The following is a 15751-nucleotide window of genomic DNA, read 5'->3' as shown; positions in this document are numbered from 1 at the left end:
GCATTAAAAGACACGTCCAAAAGTAGACACATCCAAAAATAACTCATTGAAACCTCAATATGTTTAGCCACTTCAAACATGTACACTTTAAAACGTAGCAAGTGTACATCCACATCCACAATAAGATTAGGGGTGGCAACAGGGCAGGTAGGGGCGGATTTTTGCTCTACCCGACCCCGCCCCACCCTACAGAAAATCCGCATCAAACCCACCCCGCCCTACCCGCGGGTTGTAAAATGTTAAACCCTAACCCGCCCCTGCGGGTACCCGCCCCTATAATTATTAAATCTAACAAATAAAATTAAATTTTAAAAATTATATAATCACCATTTTCATACAAAATATAAATTAAAGTAAAAATTTATATATGATATAATATTATTAATCATTTTACTAATTATTTTATATATGTTACGTATATTATATATTAAAAATATATATATTTACATATATATTATATATACCGGGGCGGGTAGGGGCGGGTTCAACCTAAACCCGACCCCGTCCCGCCCCGCCCAAGAACCCGCCCCGAACGGGTAGGGGCGGGGTGGGTACCCGCGGGTTCGGGTAGTGTTGCCACCCCTAAATAAGACAAACCAATCTCTAAAGACCGGATTCACATTCACAATACACGCATTCTCCGTTAATTAACCGACAAAGTTCAACAAGATTCATAAAACAAGCACCCAACAAAGTTCAACAAGGTTCATAAAACAAGCACCCGCTAATAACATAAGAATCCAAAACAAACAGTCAGTGTGTGTAAACGCAAAAAAATATCAAGTTCCAACAAAATATAGCTTAGCATGTGAGGGTTTAGCTCCTTTAGATGGGCTGTTTCTTCAGCAATCCTTCAGCTCGTCAAAACTTGCTCTTTGTGCCAGGTGCTATGAACGGTGTCCTAGCCTCTTTACGTTTGTTCCTTGGTTGGTTGTGGCGCACAACACTTTGAGGACGACTGTCAAGGGCATTCAGTGCATCTCCAATGGCTGAATTTTTTTAACTCAGAATGATGACAAGCATTATTTTCATCCTGTATAACTTGATGGTATCCTGCATGTGAAAATCAATATTGTACGACCGCACTTAGTTACAGATAGTGATGTGTGTTTACATAATCAGTTATTTAGCAATAGAATTTAAAAGCTCACATAATCCCAGTCATTCAGTTACCCGCCTTCGATCCAATACTCTATGAATTTTATTGCGTATACACAACAATCAAATTTATGTGAACGAAAACAATGGACTATATTAGGAGAACCAATATATATCTCAATTAAACTTACTAATTAAGATATTGTTAGGTTTTGAGGGGGACTCACCCGTTTGGTTGTATTGGAACAGAGGCGTATGTGCAAGGCAGACCTATCAGAGTGGGCTTCTACGTGGAGATGACCACTTGAGCTATGTCTTCAATGAGCCTCCCCTGAAACGTATTCAAAGTTTAAACATAATACAATACTTCGGGTTAAATAGATTAAGGGGAGATCTTTTGGTACCGCATATGCATCTAGCCTCATCCGTGATGTATCATGTGATTTAGTGTGTAGACTATTTAGGACGAAAAGCCTTTTTCCGGAGACATCAAATGCATACATCCACCAGTGACGAGACATACAAATGGAAAAAAACCACCGCAATAATGTCTACGTCATTCATTAATGATATGACCACATTAAACATGTTTGAAACTTTTTAGGATAAAAATAAGACGTATAAAACGTTAGAAACCAAATTAGGATTTGACCCAAATGTTGGGAACCAAAATAGTACTTTACCCTTTTAGATAATATCCTTATTTCTCACAAATGCATGCAATACTTGAAGAATAAAAAGAAGGGCTTAGACACTGAAATAGCTCTAAAGTTGGATATGAGTAAGACCTATAATAGAGTTGAATGACGATTTTTGTGGTTTATAACGGCGAGATTAGGGTTTGATCCTAAATTGATTGGTTTGATTTAGGAATTGGTTATCAATGTTTCTTACCATGTTATTGTGGAATGACAAACTTTTGACTTTCAAAGAAATATCCGTCAAAAAAATCCTCTATCCCCATGTCTATTCTTATTTTGTGCAGAATGCATTTTCTTCTTGCTAAACAAAGTAGAAGAAACAACACCATTCAAGGTATACTAAAGAAAAGGTGCCCTAAGATCAATGATCTTCTATTTGCCGACAACTCTACAATTTTTGCAAAATTTCTCTCCAATGTTGTGACAACATTTCAGTCCTCCTAGACACTTATGAGGCTTTTAGTGGACAAAAGTTCAATCTAAGTAATAACTCTACTTTGACAATGAGACAGATGCTTGCGAACAGATTGAACATCCCTCGTGAATGTTCAGGATAAATACTTGGGATCAGAGATCCAAGAAGCCCACTTTTGGGCTGATTAAGGATAAAGTTTATAAGAAGGTAGAGGGGTGAAAACGAATATTGCTATCAATAGGTGAAAGACACATTCAAATAAAGATCGTGGGTGAGGCAGTGCCGATTTATTCTCTCTCCTACTTTAAGCTATCTTAGTCATTAATCTAGAGAACAATATTTTAACCCAATTTTAGTGGAGGCAAAAGGGTACAGATAAAAAAATCTCTTAGGTTAGTTGGGAAAAGATGTCACGGCTCAAATCGGAAGGGGGTTTGGGATGGAAAGACCTCAGAGCACAAAATCTAGCCTTACTTGAAAAATAATGTTGGAGAGTTATGGTTCAACCTAACTCTAAGCTGTCTAAAATGCTTAAAGACAACTACTTCAAGTGCGTAATGTTATGAAAGCTAAGAATGGTGTCTTACCTTCGTGGGGATGGAGGAGCTTGTTGGAGGGCCGCAAAGTTGTTGAAAAAGAGGACTGATTTGGAAGGTTAGGGATGGCTCCAACATCAACATTGCTTCAAATCCTTGGATTTTGCCGTTTCAACCATTTCTCTCTCCGATGATTATCAATCGAAATCTCAGAGAACCAAATGTGATGAGAGTTTGTGACCTGATAAATGTGAATAGAGAATGAAACTCTATGGAACTCCCAATTAATTAAATATAGCTCAACAAATACTCAAGGTACATATTGGTGACGGTTCTGATAAAATTCAATGGCTCTACCATAAATCGAGTAACTATGAAGTATCCTCAGTTTACAAAGTTGCTTACCATTTCAATCGGCTTACAATTGACTTTTATCCAGAGCCGCTGCATTGCAAAGGCATCTGGAAAGAGTTCTGGAAGACGAAGCTCCCCCCCAAAAGTTCTTTTCTTCCTCTGGCAAAGCTATCTACTTGCGCTTGTTGCAACTCTGATGAAGAGATGATAGTTCACTGTCTATGGGTGTTGGAGTAGCAAGAACCTTTACGTAGCAAAAGGAGACGGTGGAGGTTGCTAGAAGACTCTTCCATGTACTCAGCTTAACGTCTTCCTCTCCTCGCCCCCAGCTTATCTTTAGGGTTGCATTTCTTTCTTCTTTCCTTTCTCTTGAAATGAAATGAATAAGGTTACAAGCAAGTAAACATGCAGCAATCGGCTTACTAATCACTCATCAATCACTATTGGGCCACGCACCATCACTATTGGGCCACGCACCATCATTCGAATAGGGCCAGAAGCCCAGAACCCAGCCGACTCACTTCTTTTTTGTTTTTTTTCTGAAGGTGCGAGAAGACAGAAGCGTAGAGTCCACTGTCCATGGTAGAGTACAGAAAGAGAGAGAGAGGGGTTGGTGTTGCTTCCCACGTCACCACTGAAGCCTTCATTTTCGGATTTTTGGAGAACGTGAGCGCCAAGATCGGCCTTCCATTCTTCTCCGATTTCCCTTGCCACTTCCCCTCCTTCCCTATCCCTCTTTCCAAATTAACCAACCAACGATTCAGTCCTCCCTCCCTTCGCAACGCTTTCGCTTCATTCCAGGTACTCCCTCCTCCCTTTTCCATTCCCTCTCCCAGGGTTTCATTTCCTTTCCTATTCACTCGTCCATTTGATTCTCTAATTCTTGATCCCTCATTTTCTTTGATTCACTTTTTCGCGCGGCTTTTTTGAATTCGCTTATGCTTTTGTTATTCTTTTTTTAATTAAAAATTATATAATTCGTTTTGGATGAGCTTCCCATGGTTAAGATTTGTGAATTACGAGCTCTTGATTCTATTTTCGCGGAAATCTATTTGTGATCTTGAATTGTGTCAATTTTTTATGATTTTGTACGATCTATGATCTATTGTAGCTAGCATTTCTTAAGAGTGGCAGAAAACTCTGCTTTCTGGTGATAAAATCGAAAGCGATATACAATCTACCTTCCCCCCCCCCCTCCCTCCCTCTGAAACAGATTAACTGTATCTGTAGGTAAATCGAAGCGGTTCAGGGTTCTTCGTATGATTCTTTCATTGTGTAAATAGTGGATTGCGTAAAGAGTCATGTTGGTTACAAAACTGTTGGTCACTTAGACTTTCTCTTTTGGAAAATAGTTTATAGTTGAGCATCTTTTGAATGTTATATTCTTGGTTTCTCGCAGTTTACCAACCAAGCAGTTAGCTCCCACTGGTTTGATTCATCATATAGGGGCTACATATATTACATAAAGATGATAACTGGAAGGATAATTTTTTCACGCTTTTATCTCCTTGTTTACTTCTGAGATGCCATGCCTCAGAAATCTAAGGACATTGTAGTTTAAGACTGTCATACGTAACTGCAATGTGCATACCTTTTTCACTGCTCATGATAAGTGTGATCTGATCTGATTGTCTGATTTTTGTTTTGGATTTAGTTCCTAAATTTTGTAGAGAAAATGGTAGAATATCATTTTAGGGTGTTTCGACATAACGGCATTTGTGAAAAAGGCTTGTGGAGACCTCCAATAACAAAGTGGTTCAGATGGAAGGTAACTGAACAATGAGCAGTAGAGGGAGACCTAGAAAAGGCCATAGGTAAAACTAATAAAATAGAATGAGTTGTTAATGATTTAGATATAAATATGAATTATCACTTATGGTTGGATAATGGTGTCATCTGAATCCAAACCTTATATAGAAAGGCAAGTCTTGTTATTGTTGATGTTGATGTTATATTTGTATTTCTATATAGTTCCTATTTTTGTATGAGTAAATACTCTATAAGTTGCATAACATTTATTCTTTATCCATTATCTCCAATCTGCATTGTTTTGGGACTTGCCACACCGATTTGCTTAGGATTGACGAGTATGATGTCATTTGAATGATATCATGACATTTTATACTTGTGGTTTATTGTGTTTAGAATGGTGATCCTTTTTCGTTTATTTTGTTAGAATGGTACCATTTTCAATAATTATCTCTACCTCTTTGATTTGTCTCAGGTTCAGTTTGTAAATGGCTAAAGTTGGTAAGACACGGTCCAAGTCCCAGTCTCAAGGTCGCAAGGAAACCCCATATAATTTATCTTGTGCACAAAAGAATATGAAAGATGTTCATGGAAAGAAGAGCTCCACCAAATCATCAGAGAAGAAGGATTGGGAAGATGCAACTTGCTCTGTGTGTATGGAGGTCCCACACAATGCGATTCTTCTTCTTTGTTCATCATATAACAAAGGTTGTCGCCCTTACATGTGTGCTACTAGTCATCGATATTCAAACTGTTTTGAGCAGTACAAGAAGGCCTACACAAAAGCAACTTCTGTTCAAAGTATGCAGCTAGCAATAGACAATTCAAATTTTGACTTAAGCGCAGGTGAACCTGATGACAATAGAGAAGTGCCTGAGCTTCTTTGCCCCCTTTGCCGCAGACAGGTGAAAGGTTGGACAGTGGTTGAAGCGGCTCGAGAGTCTCTGAATGCCAAGAAAAGAAGTTGCATGCAGGATGATTGCTCTTTCGTAGGGAATTACAAGGAGCTCAGGAGGCATGTTAAGTCTAAGCATCCATTTTCTCGACCAAGAGAGGTGGACCCTGTTCGAGAAGAAAAATGGAAGAGGCTAGAGTGTGAAAGAGAACGGAATGATGTGATCAGCACAATTCTATCTTCAACACCAGGTGCTATGGTATTGGGGGATTATGTGCTTGAGCCGAATGATCATGCCTTTTATAGTGATGAGTATGATTCTGAAGAGGAATATTTGGAGGACGATTTCTTCTCCATGAGGCCATTTGGTCTGGGGAGAAATAGCCACATTTTCTCCAACATTAGGTACAATCAGGACCGCGCTGCTGTTTCTTTCAATGTTGATCATTTTGGTTTGCACAATGTTGCACCTGCAGCTTCTGCTGCTGTCTCTGGACGAGGAATCCACAGGCTACTGTTAGGGAGGTCTAGAAGACGACGGAGGCATAGGATGCCAAATGCAGGCAGGTAAATTCGGAGATGAACTACATAGATATGGGGAGTAAGCTTCGCTTCTGCATTAGTGTGCCAGATACCTTGGCATGGCTTGTTTTGTTGCTATGCCAAACGATTTTTATTATTTAATTAGCAGAGTATAGCAGTTGAGACCCCGTTCTGGTTATATTACTATCTCATCTGTCAACTGATATTTGCATCACTTTACTAGCTTCTTTTAGCTTTTCGAATTTATTGTTTTAAAAGGCAATGCAATTTCATAGCGCTCACTGCCTCCTTGATTTCTAGGTTTAGCATATCAAGGTCATTATTATTTTAGATCACATAGGTTTGGACTGGCTGGCTGTCTTTCTATCACAGAAAGTGGTCAACTGAACAGGGTGTTTAGGGGCAACGAGGAGATGCCCCAAATAATGCGTTTTCAAAAATGATGCTTTATTCTTCAGTTGATGTTTACTGTACAGTTTGAATTATTGCATAAATAATTCCTTCGATGGATTCTTGGACCTACTATTCTTGCTGGCAATGTGGCTTAACATGGCAGATCTTTCTAACCGTGTCAGCATGGCATGGAGTGTTTGTCACCATTATCACGGAGAACATGACTGATACGTAAATGGTAAGTGTATGTTCATTTGTTAAGTTCTTGTGATATCGATGAGTGCATGCGGCACTTGGTTGTATTAGATTGTCAGATCGTCTTTCAAGTGTAACAGCGATGAAAATGATTTGATGTTGTTAGTGTTTAGAAATTAGAATAATGGAGGAAAAGAAATGTAAATTTATTTACTTTTTAAACTCTAATTTAATCTGATTCATTTATTTTGTCTCCGCTCTTTTTCTTTCAGGTAGTATATATTTCGAAAGAATTTAAGAATTTATATTATTTGACAACTTTAAAAGCATAAATTAACTCACTTGCAACTAAAAGCTGAATAATATTTCGGAATGATTGAGAGTAATAGTATTTTTCAAGGGGAATTGTTTGCTATTTGGAGAAGATATCTCTTAACTTGGGATATAGGTTAACGAGATGTTATTTGTGAGACGGATTATGTGGAAGCATTTAATCTTGTTACTAATTACCAAGATGGCTTTGGGTTTATTGATCCATTGGTGCTCAAAATAAAAGATATCATGCATTGGAATTGGCGTGTTGACTTTCGTTTGATTATAAGAGATGCAAACACGGTGGCAGATATTATGGCAAAGATCTTTCACTTTGGAAGGAGTTTAAGAGTAATCTTAAAAAGAACCGTCCTTCTATTCAAATAGATCTTTTGTTTTATTTTTCTTTATTTAGTTTATTTGAGTCACAAAAAAAAGCTGAATAGTAACTCATGAATATTACTAGTTTGGCTTTAATCTTACGTTCTTTGATAGGAATACAAGATAAGCGCAATATATGGCATTAGTTAACCCCATAACTAAATTACATAAGCATCGATGCGTTGAACTAAACGCTTCTCCTATAATTTGTGCGTCCTGCTCGGTAAATTCCTGATTGGCTGTTTACGCTTCCATCTGTAAAATCATATTCAGCATAGGCATCATATCCATTGTTATTGATAACAATGTCCACCAAATACCACACAATACATGCATTGTTATGTGTTTGTCTCCATTTTTTGACGAGTCCAAATCTTCCACTTAAAACTTCGAGACGTGATGATAGTAACCGTTAGAGATTAACAAAAAAATAAATAAATAAGGAGCCCAACAACCAACAAACTATACATTAATTCAAGCCTATAATATGCATTCTCCTTATACCTTCAAATGTCTATGTTGAACCACTCTGAGCTGTAGATTTGAGCTTCATCATCAGATAAGGCGAAAAAAAGACGCATGAAACAAACAATGTTCTGTTTCCCACTAGATTTCTTTGCATGATAGCTCTTTCAACATTTTGGCCACTCTACTCTGTTGGTAAAAATAACACATTAAATACAAAATCAAGGACTTGGAATCCAAATCAGAATAGAATACATAAGGAATCTCAAATTACCAAAAATGAAGGACGCGCTTGACCGAACTTTCTGTTCTTGGAAGGGTTTCTTTCTTTGTTCTCTTCTGACGTCACTCGTTCATATCTGCACCAGCCACCACCACCACCACCAGAGGCGGAGTATAGAGCCGTATATCTCGACGGCGAACACGAGCAGATTCGAACCGGTCTGGTTAACCAAAACCCCATCTTCTTCTGCTAAAAACTCGCAGAATCGGTTTCATTACTATTGGTATTCGCGAATCAAAACAGAAAATAGGAGAGAGAATAAAAAGAAGTTAATAACCTTGTTTTTTGTTTGTAACTGAATGATGGGTGATGGAACCTTTTTGGAGCGTGCAAGTGCATGATTCCGAAGCTGTCGAGAGTGAGCGAGAAGCTGAGCACGACGATCATAGCCGTGTGTGGAATTTGGCTTTGTTTTCTTGATGAAACCAAGTGATTGTTTCCTTGTTGAACGAGGTTTCAGTGATTCCTTGTACACTGTTATTATTACAACCCTACTTGTGTTTCTGTCTTGGATAGTCTCTTTCTGTTTCTTCTTTTCTATGATTTGTTTTGACGCCGTCGTCATGATGGATTTGCTTTTCGTTCTTCAGAAAACTATCAACATTATCACCGCTTTTGAGATAAGGAAGCAAATAGAAGTTAATGATCTTGATTTTAGAATGTGATGCTGTATTCGGAATACACTAACCAAATGTAGATAGAATCTCTCTATATTAAGAAAATGTATGTAAAATCTTCATTCTTGTATATCTTGGAACGGCTAAGAAGGAAGCTAAAGCCATGGAGATTAAGGCCTTAAGACATTTTTAACAAATTAACAATGAATTTTGGCCCTTGTTTTTTGGTCAACAAGAATCTTGGGAGTTAAGGTTTTTTGTTTTTTGGTGCTATCTTGGAATTAAATTGTACTACATAAAGTTGATCCTAAGATTTATTAGGTTTTTGCTTCTATTTTTTTTTGTCGAAATGATTTTTAACTCCAAATTTATTGCAGATCGAAGCTCAAAATAAGATCATTAATGTTTATTTTTTTGGGCCTAGGCCCCATTGAAAAACAAGAGAAATAAGGATTGCAAAGCTAAACCCAAAAAAAAAAAAAGGATTGCAAAGCTTTTTATTTCATTTTTTTCTTCTGGGAATGTGGAAACTGGCAAATATTTTGCCACTGTTGTAGACCTTTTTTCTTTAGAATGTTCTAGCAATGTTTTTGCAGTTTATCTATTGAGCTGGATAATTATAGCTCCTTTGGTCAAGGTTGTACATTTTTTCGCGGGCTAGAAGGTTGTCGCTCTTATATCCGTGATATGTTTTTTAAATGGGTAAACCTCTTAAGCAGTGTACTTTTTCTTTGACCATGTGTTCCACTCAAGTCCAAAATAAGAAAAAACTAATGAATAATCATGGAGTAATATATACTTAGATAAGTTAGTGGTTAGTTCACTAATCTGTTTAAACAAGTATTAGAAATTTAAATTTCATCTTGTGTATGTCGACAAACTCTTAAATAGACCTCCAATTTACGACGAATTAGTCTTTAACCTGTCGGACTGAAGAATACTGTATACAACCAAAAAAATTATATATATTTAGATAAGTTGATTCATAAAGGTAATAAAAATGTCAAAATGACCTAAATTAAAAAATGAATTGAATAATGTTGTATCGTGATTGATCTTGTTTTTTAACTTTTTTGGTTTTTTGGTTACCGTGAGCTTCGACAAATATTTTTACAATTCTGTTAGGGAGACAATGAAGAATCTGAGCAATGTGAACAATGGGCTTCAAGTTTGGTTCAATTCCAAAAAAAAAAAAGTAACAAACACTCCCCAAATTGCCTAAATAAAAAAATTCACCCTGTTATTTCAAATAATTAATCATCCCAAACTCTAATTTACCAACGCATTTCACCTAAACACCTCTTCTCCCCAAACTGTCTGCCACTCCCACCCTCATCAATGGTCATCATCGTTGCCCCTTATAGCCCCCTCCCCCGTGCGTTTCTCTCTCCCTCGCCGGCAGCCAACATCGCAGAGGGGACGTCATCCCCGTCGCGCGTCTCTCTCTCACTTGGCGGCGGCCATCATCACGGAGGGCAAGTTATCCCGTCGTGTGTCTGTCTCTCCCTCGCCGGCAGCCAACATCGTAGAGGGGCTCGTCCTCTCCATCGCGCATCTGGCGTGCCCCGCTCGTTTCTTTCTCCCGCGCCGGAAGCCAACCTCAGGGTCGTTTTCAACCACCGTCATCTCTCTCTTTTCATACCGTCATAATCCTCGCCATTGATCTCGTCGGTCCCGTCGCTCTACGCCACCCATCTCCATTTGTCGTCGAGCTCTCACCCGTCGGACACCAACCCCGCGACATCTGGAAAATTTGAGATAGATCCAAATCCAACAAACAATCATCCAGGTATTTATTAAAAATAACCATCTGGGTATTTAATGAAATGAACATCCAATATTTGTTAATTATATATACTTAAACTAATCATCCTAGTGAGAATTACAATAACCATCCGCCAACTTATTGAACTAAACATCCATCCATGGGCATGTGAGGGGGAAGGCATGGGTGTGGCTATGGCTGCGAGTGGCGTTGGCACGGCTGGCGAAAGCGGGTGCAGGGGAAAAGGAGATGCACGGGTGCGGCTGCGGAAGGGACGGCAGCTTTATGCTCTATTGGAACGGCGATAATCGGCAACAACGGCAAGTTTTTGTTGGATCGGAGATTGATAACGGCGAATGTTGGGCGTATATCGAAGATTGGGAGGTTATGGTGAGAGCAGGGATAACTGTACATAATATGAATGTGTTTAATTTTTAATTCTAATTTTTAAAATTTTAAGATTTAAAATTAAATAATTAATTAATAATTTAATTTTAATTTTAATTTTAATTTATTTTTTAATCTAATATTATTCATATTGTTCATAATTATTATTGTTTTTTTATACTTTCCCATATTTTTATTATAGTTATGTTCAAGATCTAATATTTAGAAGCAGAATTAGTGTATAAAGAAAAGTGAAAAATACGGATATCAATAGAAACATGTCAACGATAATTATAGCAGAATAAATTGTTTTAAATATTTGTCTTAGACTTTACAAAATTCCAAAATTAAACAAATCAATAAAATTCAAACAACCCTGATCTTAATTTTTACAGGATTTCGCATTAATTAAGGATATGCTTGATTTTGCAGAAATTAAGAAAATTTTCATTCCTAACTTGATACAAACTGTAAAGCATAAATCTATTAATATATAATATAATAAGCAACTAGTGCATGTTTCTTTGTTTGACAAGTGTATAACTTCTATACATGACAAGTGTATAGCTACTTAGTTTTCAAATGACAGCAAGAGAAAACAAGTAATAGAGTCATGTGTTTGGACAGTAAATATTTTACAAGCAAAAATCTATTTAAATTATTCAAAGTAAATATTTTATAAAAGACAAAAAATGGCACATCTGCTTTTTTAGGAGACTATTTAAATAGCCAGTCCTACGCCTTGGGTAATAAGCATTTTATAAAAGTATTCTTTATCACTTTCTCCCCATCAACTTCATGCAGAACCTGAAAAAAATGGAAGAGAAATTTGATTTAGTAACTGATGTGAATCCAAAAAAGCTTCAATCGCATTTCAAAGTGTATGTTGTTAGGATATGGGAGGTTCCAAGCAAATACAATGAGAAAGAGATTGCGTCGATTGAAATAATTCTCCAAGATGCAAAGGTATCATTCTCACACTGAAATATGTATTCTTTCTATTTATTGTTGATATTTTTATAGTAGTGTGATACATGAACTAGACAAGAGACATTACTTATTTCCAAATCTGTTTGTAATGCTAAAATAGGGTGGTAGAATCCATTGCACTATTCCCCGGGGGGTTGGTAAAAAAATGGCGTGGTGCCATTCTTGAGTTTCAGATGTACACAATGACTAATTTTATTGTGTTCGACCACAAGTATAAGGAGAAGAATGGTGTGAGTAGGATGGTATTGACATTCTCCCAAAGAACTTTGGTCAATCATGTTAAGAAGCCAATCTTTCCCCTTGAGGCTTTCTACCTTAAGTCTTATGTAGATCTTCTAACTGCTGACAAATTACCAGATTCTGAAATGTTTAGTGAGTGTCATATATACTTATAGGGTTGATTATGCATTTAAAAAAGTTTGGGTTTATGTTCCACAGAAGCTAATACCATTATTAACAAGTGTAGATTTGATCAGAAAGGTTGTTGGTAAGGAAGATCCTAGGGACTTGATCACTAGCAAAGGGAAGGAGACTAAGCGATTGGTTATCATCCTTCAAGACCTCGAGTATGTATTATATACACATTTAAAGGTTTAAGTTAAAATTGTTTTCTTGACAAGTTATGGTGACAGAACCTTATCCTTAGTTGTGTTATACTCATAAACAACAGGATCAATTGCATTTTGTTTGGTGAGTTGGTTGACCATCTCCTACCGCACCTTGAAGAGGAGAGAGCTGAACCACTTATTGTTGTGCTGCAATATTTTAAGGCAACAAGGTGGAATGGGAAAACATCGGTGCAAAGCAACTTTGAAATCTCGAAGGTCCATATTAATCCCGAATTAACAGAAGTCATCCAATTCAAGAGCAAGTTAGTGTTGTAGATCTTCTATATGTTTTGATTTATGAAAAAGATAAACACTCTAGTTTTATCTAACATTTTGTGACCATTAATGATTGTAGGTTAAGTAGTCCTGCCGCATCAAATCCGACCAGGATCAGCCAGGTGTCATCTCCTAATGCTTGGTCTGCCTTAGATGAGTTAAAACACAGAAGTGTGGCTATCAAGACAATAGAGGAAGCTCTCAATTCCATGGAGGTCTAATGTGGCTAGATTTTACACAATAAATTTTGATACTAATGCATAACACTGTTGTAAATTGATAAAAAAAACCAATCCTATTCAAAATCATTGATGACTCATATCCTATATTATTTTCACATCATTGTAGGAAGGTCCCATATGGATATTAGGGACGATTGTATCCATCAATGCGGGAAAGGATGATTGGTTTTACAAATCTTGCAGAAGGTGCCCTAAAAAAGTTGAAACCCCCATTGAAAACAGATATGAATGTGGCAAGTGCGGACACACACACGGAACAGTGGCTCTTAGGTACAAATTAGAGGTAACAATGCACGATGGAACAGGGAGCATGTCACTACTTCTGTGGGATAGGGAGACCACAGCTGTGTGGAAAGACAGTGGACAATATTATTTGTGACAATGTAAGTAAAATCTGAGTTCATAAACTCACATTCCTTTAAAATTATACTTAATTATGTTGTGTATTTAGGAACCAGAACACTGAAATAGTTGTTTTGATCTATGTACTTGGTTAGGGAGTTGGAGAAGATGATTACCCACAATTGCTGGACAATATGATGGATAAACGAGTGCTATTTAAACTAAATGTGAAGTCTGGCAATATAAAGCAGTATGATCCAGTGTACACAGTGATGAAAATTTGTGACGATGAGGATATTATCATGAAAAATATGCCAGAGAGCCTTCCCAATAAATTGGCTATTAATGAAGATGTAATTATCTCAAATTACATGTTCCCACACACATTGTTGTTCTTACTTTGGTGAATCTTTATGTGTTATCTAATTTTTAATAGGGTTTGTCTATTCTTAGGACCATGACTACAGCAACTTGGTTGACATTTCAGGCATTGTGGTCAATCTTACGAGTAATACTGATACTCATCTTACTATGGTTAGTTATCTAAACACTTGATAATGTGATTATACCTGCATATGATGAAGAAAATGTGCATTATATTCTGTACGCATATTTTTTAGTGTGGTGGGTCTTTATATAATTTTTTCTATGTGAAGAATTTTACTGAGGAAAGTGTTTCCAGCCTCAAGTTCAAAACACCAGCTAAGAGAACTATCAGCGGTGTAAAAATTGGCAACATCAATATTAACCTGATTGAGGAGGAAGGACAAAACTCTACTAATAGGCTTAGGAGCAAGGGGACGAAGAAGCTGAAATCTCAGCTTAATGATTCTGATGTTTAATAAAATTAGACAACTTTGTTAGTAGTAGATAATCTGCCATTTTGTTATCACATATATCTTAAACCTTCTATAGAACTGGAATTTTTGTCTAGAATAGAAGTTTGGCGATGAGCAGAGTATGATACTATATATTAGAATATGTGTTTTGTGAACTACATGTAGTTCGGTGATGAGTAGAGCATGATACTATATATTAGAATTTATGTTTTGTGAACTATATGCTGTTATCATGCAATTAAATTTGAATTAGTTGATCGACATGATATTTCTTATAATTTAACATTGATATGACACATGAACTAATTGAATATGAAAGAACAGAATCAAATCCAAGATAGGGTTGGAATAGCATCCTACAGTGAATTTAACTAAGTTGAAAAAAAAGTTCAATACAATATCCCAAATGTTAGAAGTTGTGGCATATAAAGCACATCCCATGAAAAAAAATATAGCCCCTAACCAATTGTATTATGACAAGTCTTTAACTTATAAAAATCATAAAATCTGACCTATTATGTGATAGTGTATAATAAAACATCCTCCAATATATATAATTAAACAATTTAAAAAAGGTGTGAACTAAAAATCAAATGCCACAATTGAATAATGCACATTGAGCTAAATTTAATGAATATGTATTTAAGTTATTGATTTGATCTATTATTTGACAGTTAAATAATATGCACTTTGGTTATGAGTTCGCTATGAGTTGATATTTAGTCCCAAAACTTAAAATTTATATTCTTAATGAGATAAAAATGTAATTGGAGAAGAATAAACAGGATAAAATGGTGAATAAATTAGATGGTGACATTTAAGAGAATCCTTCATAAATTGAATATATGAGAAAAAATACATAATAGCACTCCCACATTCCAACCATGAGCTAATTATTTTAAGTTTTTTTATCTAATTAAAACTAGATAGCCAAAACTCATGGAGTTGGATCTGATTATTAACTGTTGACAACAAGGAAGAAAGTCATGGCAAAACTCACAAATGCTTCTTATTATTAATTGTTTAAGTCTCATGTGGTATTCCAAAACTTAATGACAGTGAATCAATACACTAAGTTGAAAAAAATTGAAATACTTTGCATGAAGAGTGTCAAGTCCAATTTTTGCTGAGAGAGGAAATAAAGTACGCATGATCACATTGTCAATATTGGATGTAGTGCAAAATCTGAACAACTTAGCAAAAAGTGTGTCAAATCTAATTGTTTGGGACAGAAGAAATAAAGTAACCTGCTTAGATTATCAATGTTGGTGATAAGTATGCCTAAATAGTGAAGAAAGTTATTAGCATGATACTATAATGGAGGCTACATTGTCAAAGCCTTGATGAAATAAAAAGTAATTTAAC

The 15751-nt window shown here is 36.4% G+C and overlaps 2 protein-coding genes and 1 long non-coding RNA gene across 8 annotated transcripts; 1 reads left to right on the top strand and 2 right to left on the bottom strand.

Annotated features, from left to right (window-relative positions):
• Nucleotides 1-615: 615 nt before the first annotated feature.
• LOC112763037 (uncharacterized) lies at nt 616-3301 on the bottom strand. 2 transcript variants are annotated; one of them, XR_003182807.3, is made up of 5 exons: nt 3156-3301; nt 2802-2991; nt 1503-1572; nt 1326-1429; nt 616-1053 (listed from the first exon to the last, which is right to left on the bottom strand). It is a non-coding gene; the product is annotated as an uncharacterized lncRNA (long non-coding RNA). The 2 variants fall into 2 exon arrangements; XR_003182808.3 differs by lacking the exon at nt 1503-1572.
• Nucleotides 2558-7134, top strand: LOC112763036 (uncharacterized). Of its 3 annotated transcripts, none has more exons than XM_025808811.3 (3): nt 2558-3905; nt 4759-4918; nt 5329-7134. In XM_025808811.3, exon 3 carries the CDS (start codon nt 5342-5344, stop codon nt 6317-6319), a length of 978 nt encoding a protein of 325 aa, XP_025664596.1. In that variant the 5' UTR covers nt 2558-3905; nt 4759-4918; nt 5329-5341; the 3' UTR covers nt 6320-7134. The 3 variants fall into 3 exon arrangements, with proteins under 3 accessions (XP_025664596.1, XP_025664595.1, XP_072079680.1); XM_072223579.1 differs by having other exon boundaries at nt 3665-3905; nt 4504-4918; XM_025808810.3 differs by lacking the exon at nt 4759-4918 and having other exon boundaries at nt 3619-3905.
• Nucleotides 7135-7626: 492 nt separating this feature from the next.
• On the bottom strand, nt 7627-9100 carry LOC112762433 (uncharacterized). 3 transcript variants are annotated; one of them, XR_011875678.1, is made up of 4 exons: nt 8598-9023; nt 8312-8506; nt 8077-8226; nt 7627-7959 (listed from the first exon to the last, which is right to left on the bottom strand). XR_011875678.1 is itself a non-coding variant. In XM_025808271.3 (3 exons), exons 1-3 carry the CDS (start codon nt 8883-8885, stop codon nt 8179-8181), a joined length of 531 nt encoding a protein of 176 aa, XP_025664056.1. In that variant the 5' UTR covers nt 8886-9100; the 3' UTR covers nt 7627-8178. The 3 variants fall into 3 exon arrangements, 1 of the variants encoding a protein (XP_025664056.1); XR_011875679.1 differs by having other exon boundaries at nt 7627-7827; XM_025808271.3 differs by having other exon boundaries at nt 7627-8226; nt 8598-9100.
• Nucleotides 9101-15751: the final 6651 nt, after the last annotated feature.

Source organism: Arachis hypogaea, chromosome 17 (genome assembly GCF_003086295.3).
Source record: "Arachis hypogaea cultivar Tifrunner chromosome 17, arahy.Tifrunner.gnm2.J5K5, whole genome shotgun sequence".
Classification (NCBI taxonomy): Eukaryota; Viridiplantae; Streptophyta; class Magnoliopsida; order Fabales; family Fabaceae; genus Arachis; species Arachis hypogaea.
Note: the sequence above shows the minus strand (reverse complement) of the source record. Positions and strands in the feature narration are given on the sequence as shown.

Coding starts and splice junctions, on each gene's coding strand:
- LOC112763036 (XM_025808811.3), top strand. CDS start 5,342: ATGGCTAAAGTTGGTAAGACACGGTCCAAGTCCCAGTCTCAAGGTCGC.
- LOC112762433 (XM_025808271.3), bottom strand. CDS start 8,885: ATGACGACGGCGTCAAAACAAATCATAGAAAAGAAGAAACAGAAAGAG. Junction 8,507..8,597: donor AGTTACAAACAAAAAACAAG/GTTATTAACTTC, acceptor AGTTTTTAGCAG/AAGAAGATGGGGTTTTGGTT. Junction 8,227..8,311: donor AAGCGCGTCCTTCATTTTTG/GTAATTTGAGAT, acceptor TTTTACCAACAG/AGTAGAGTGGCCAAAATGTT.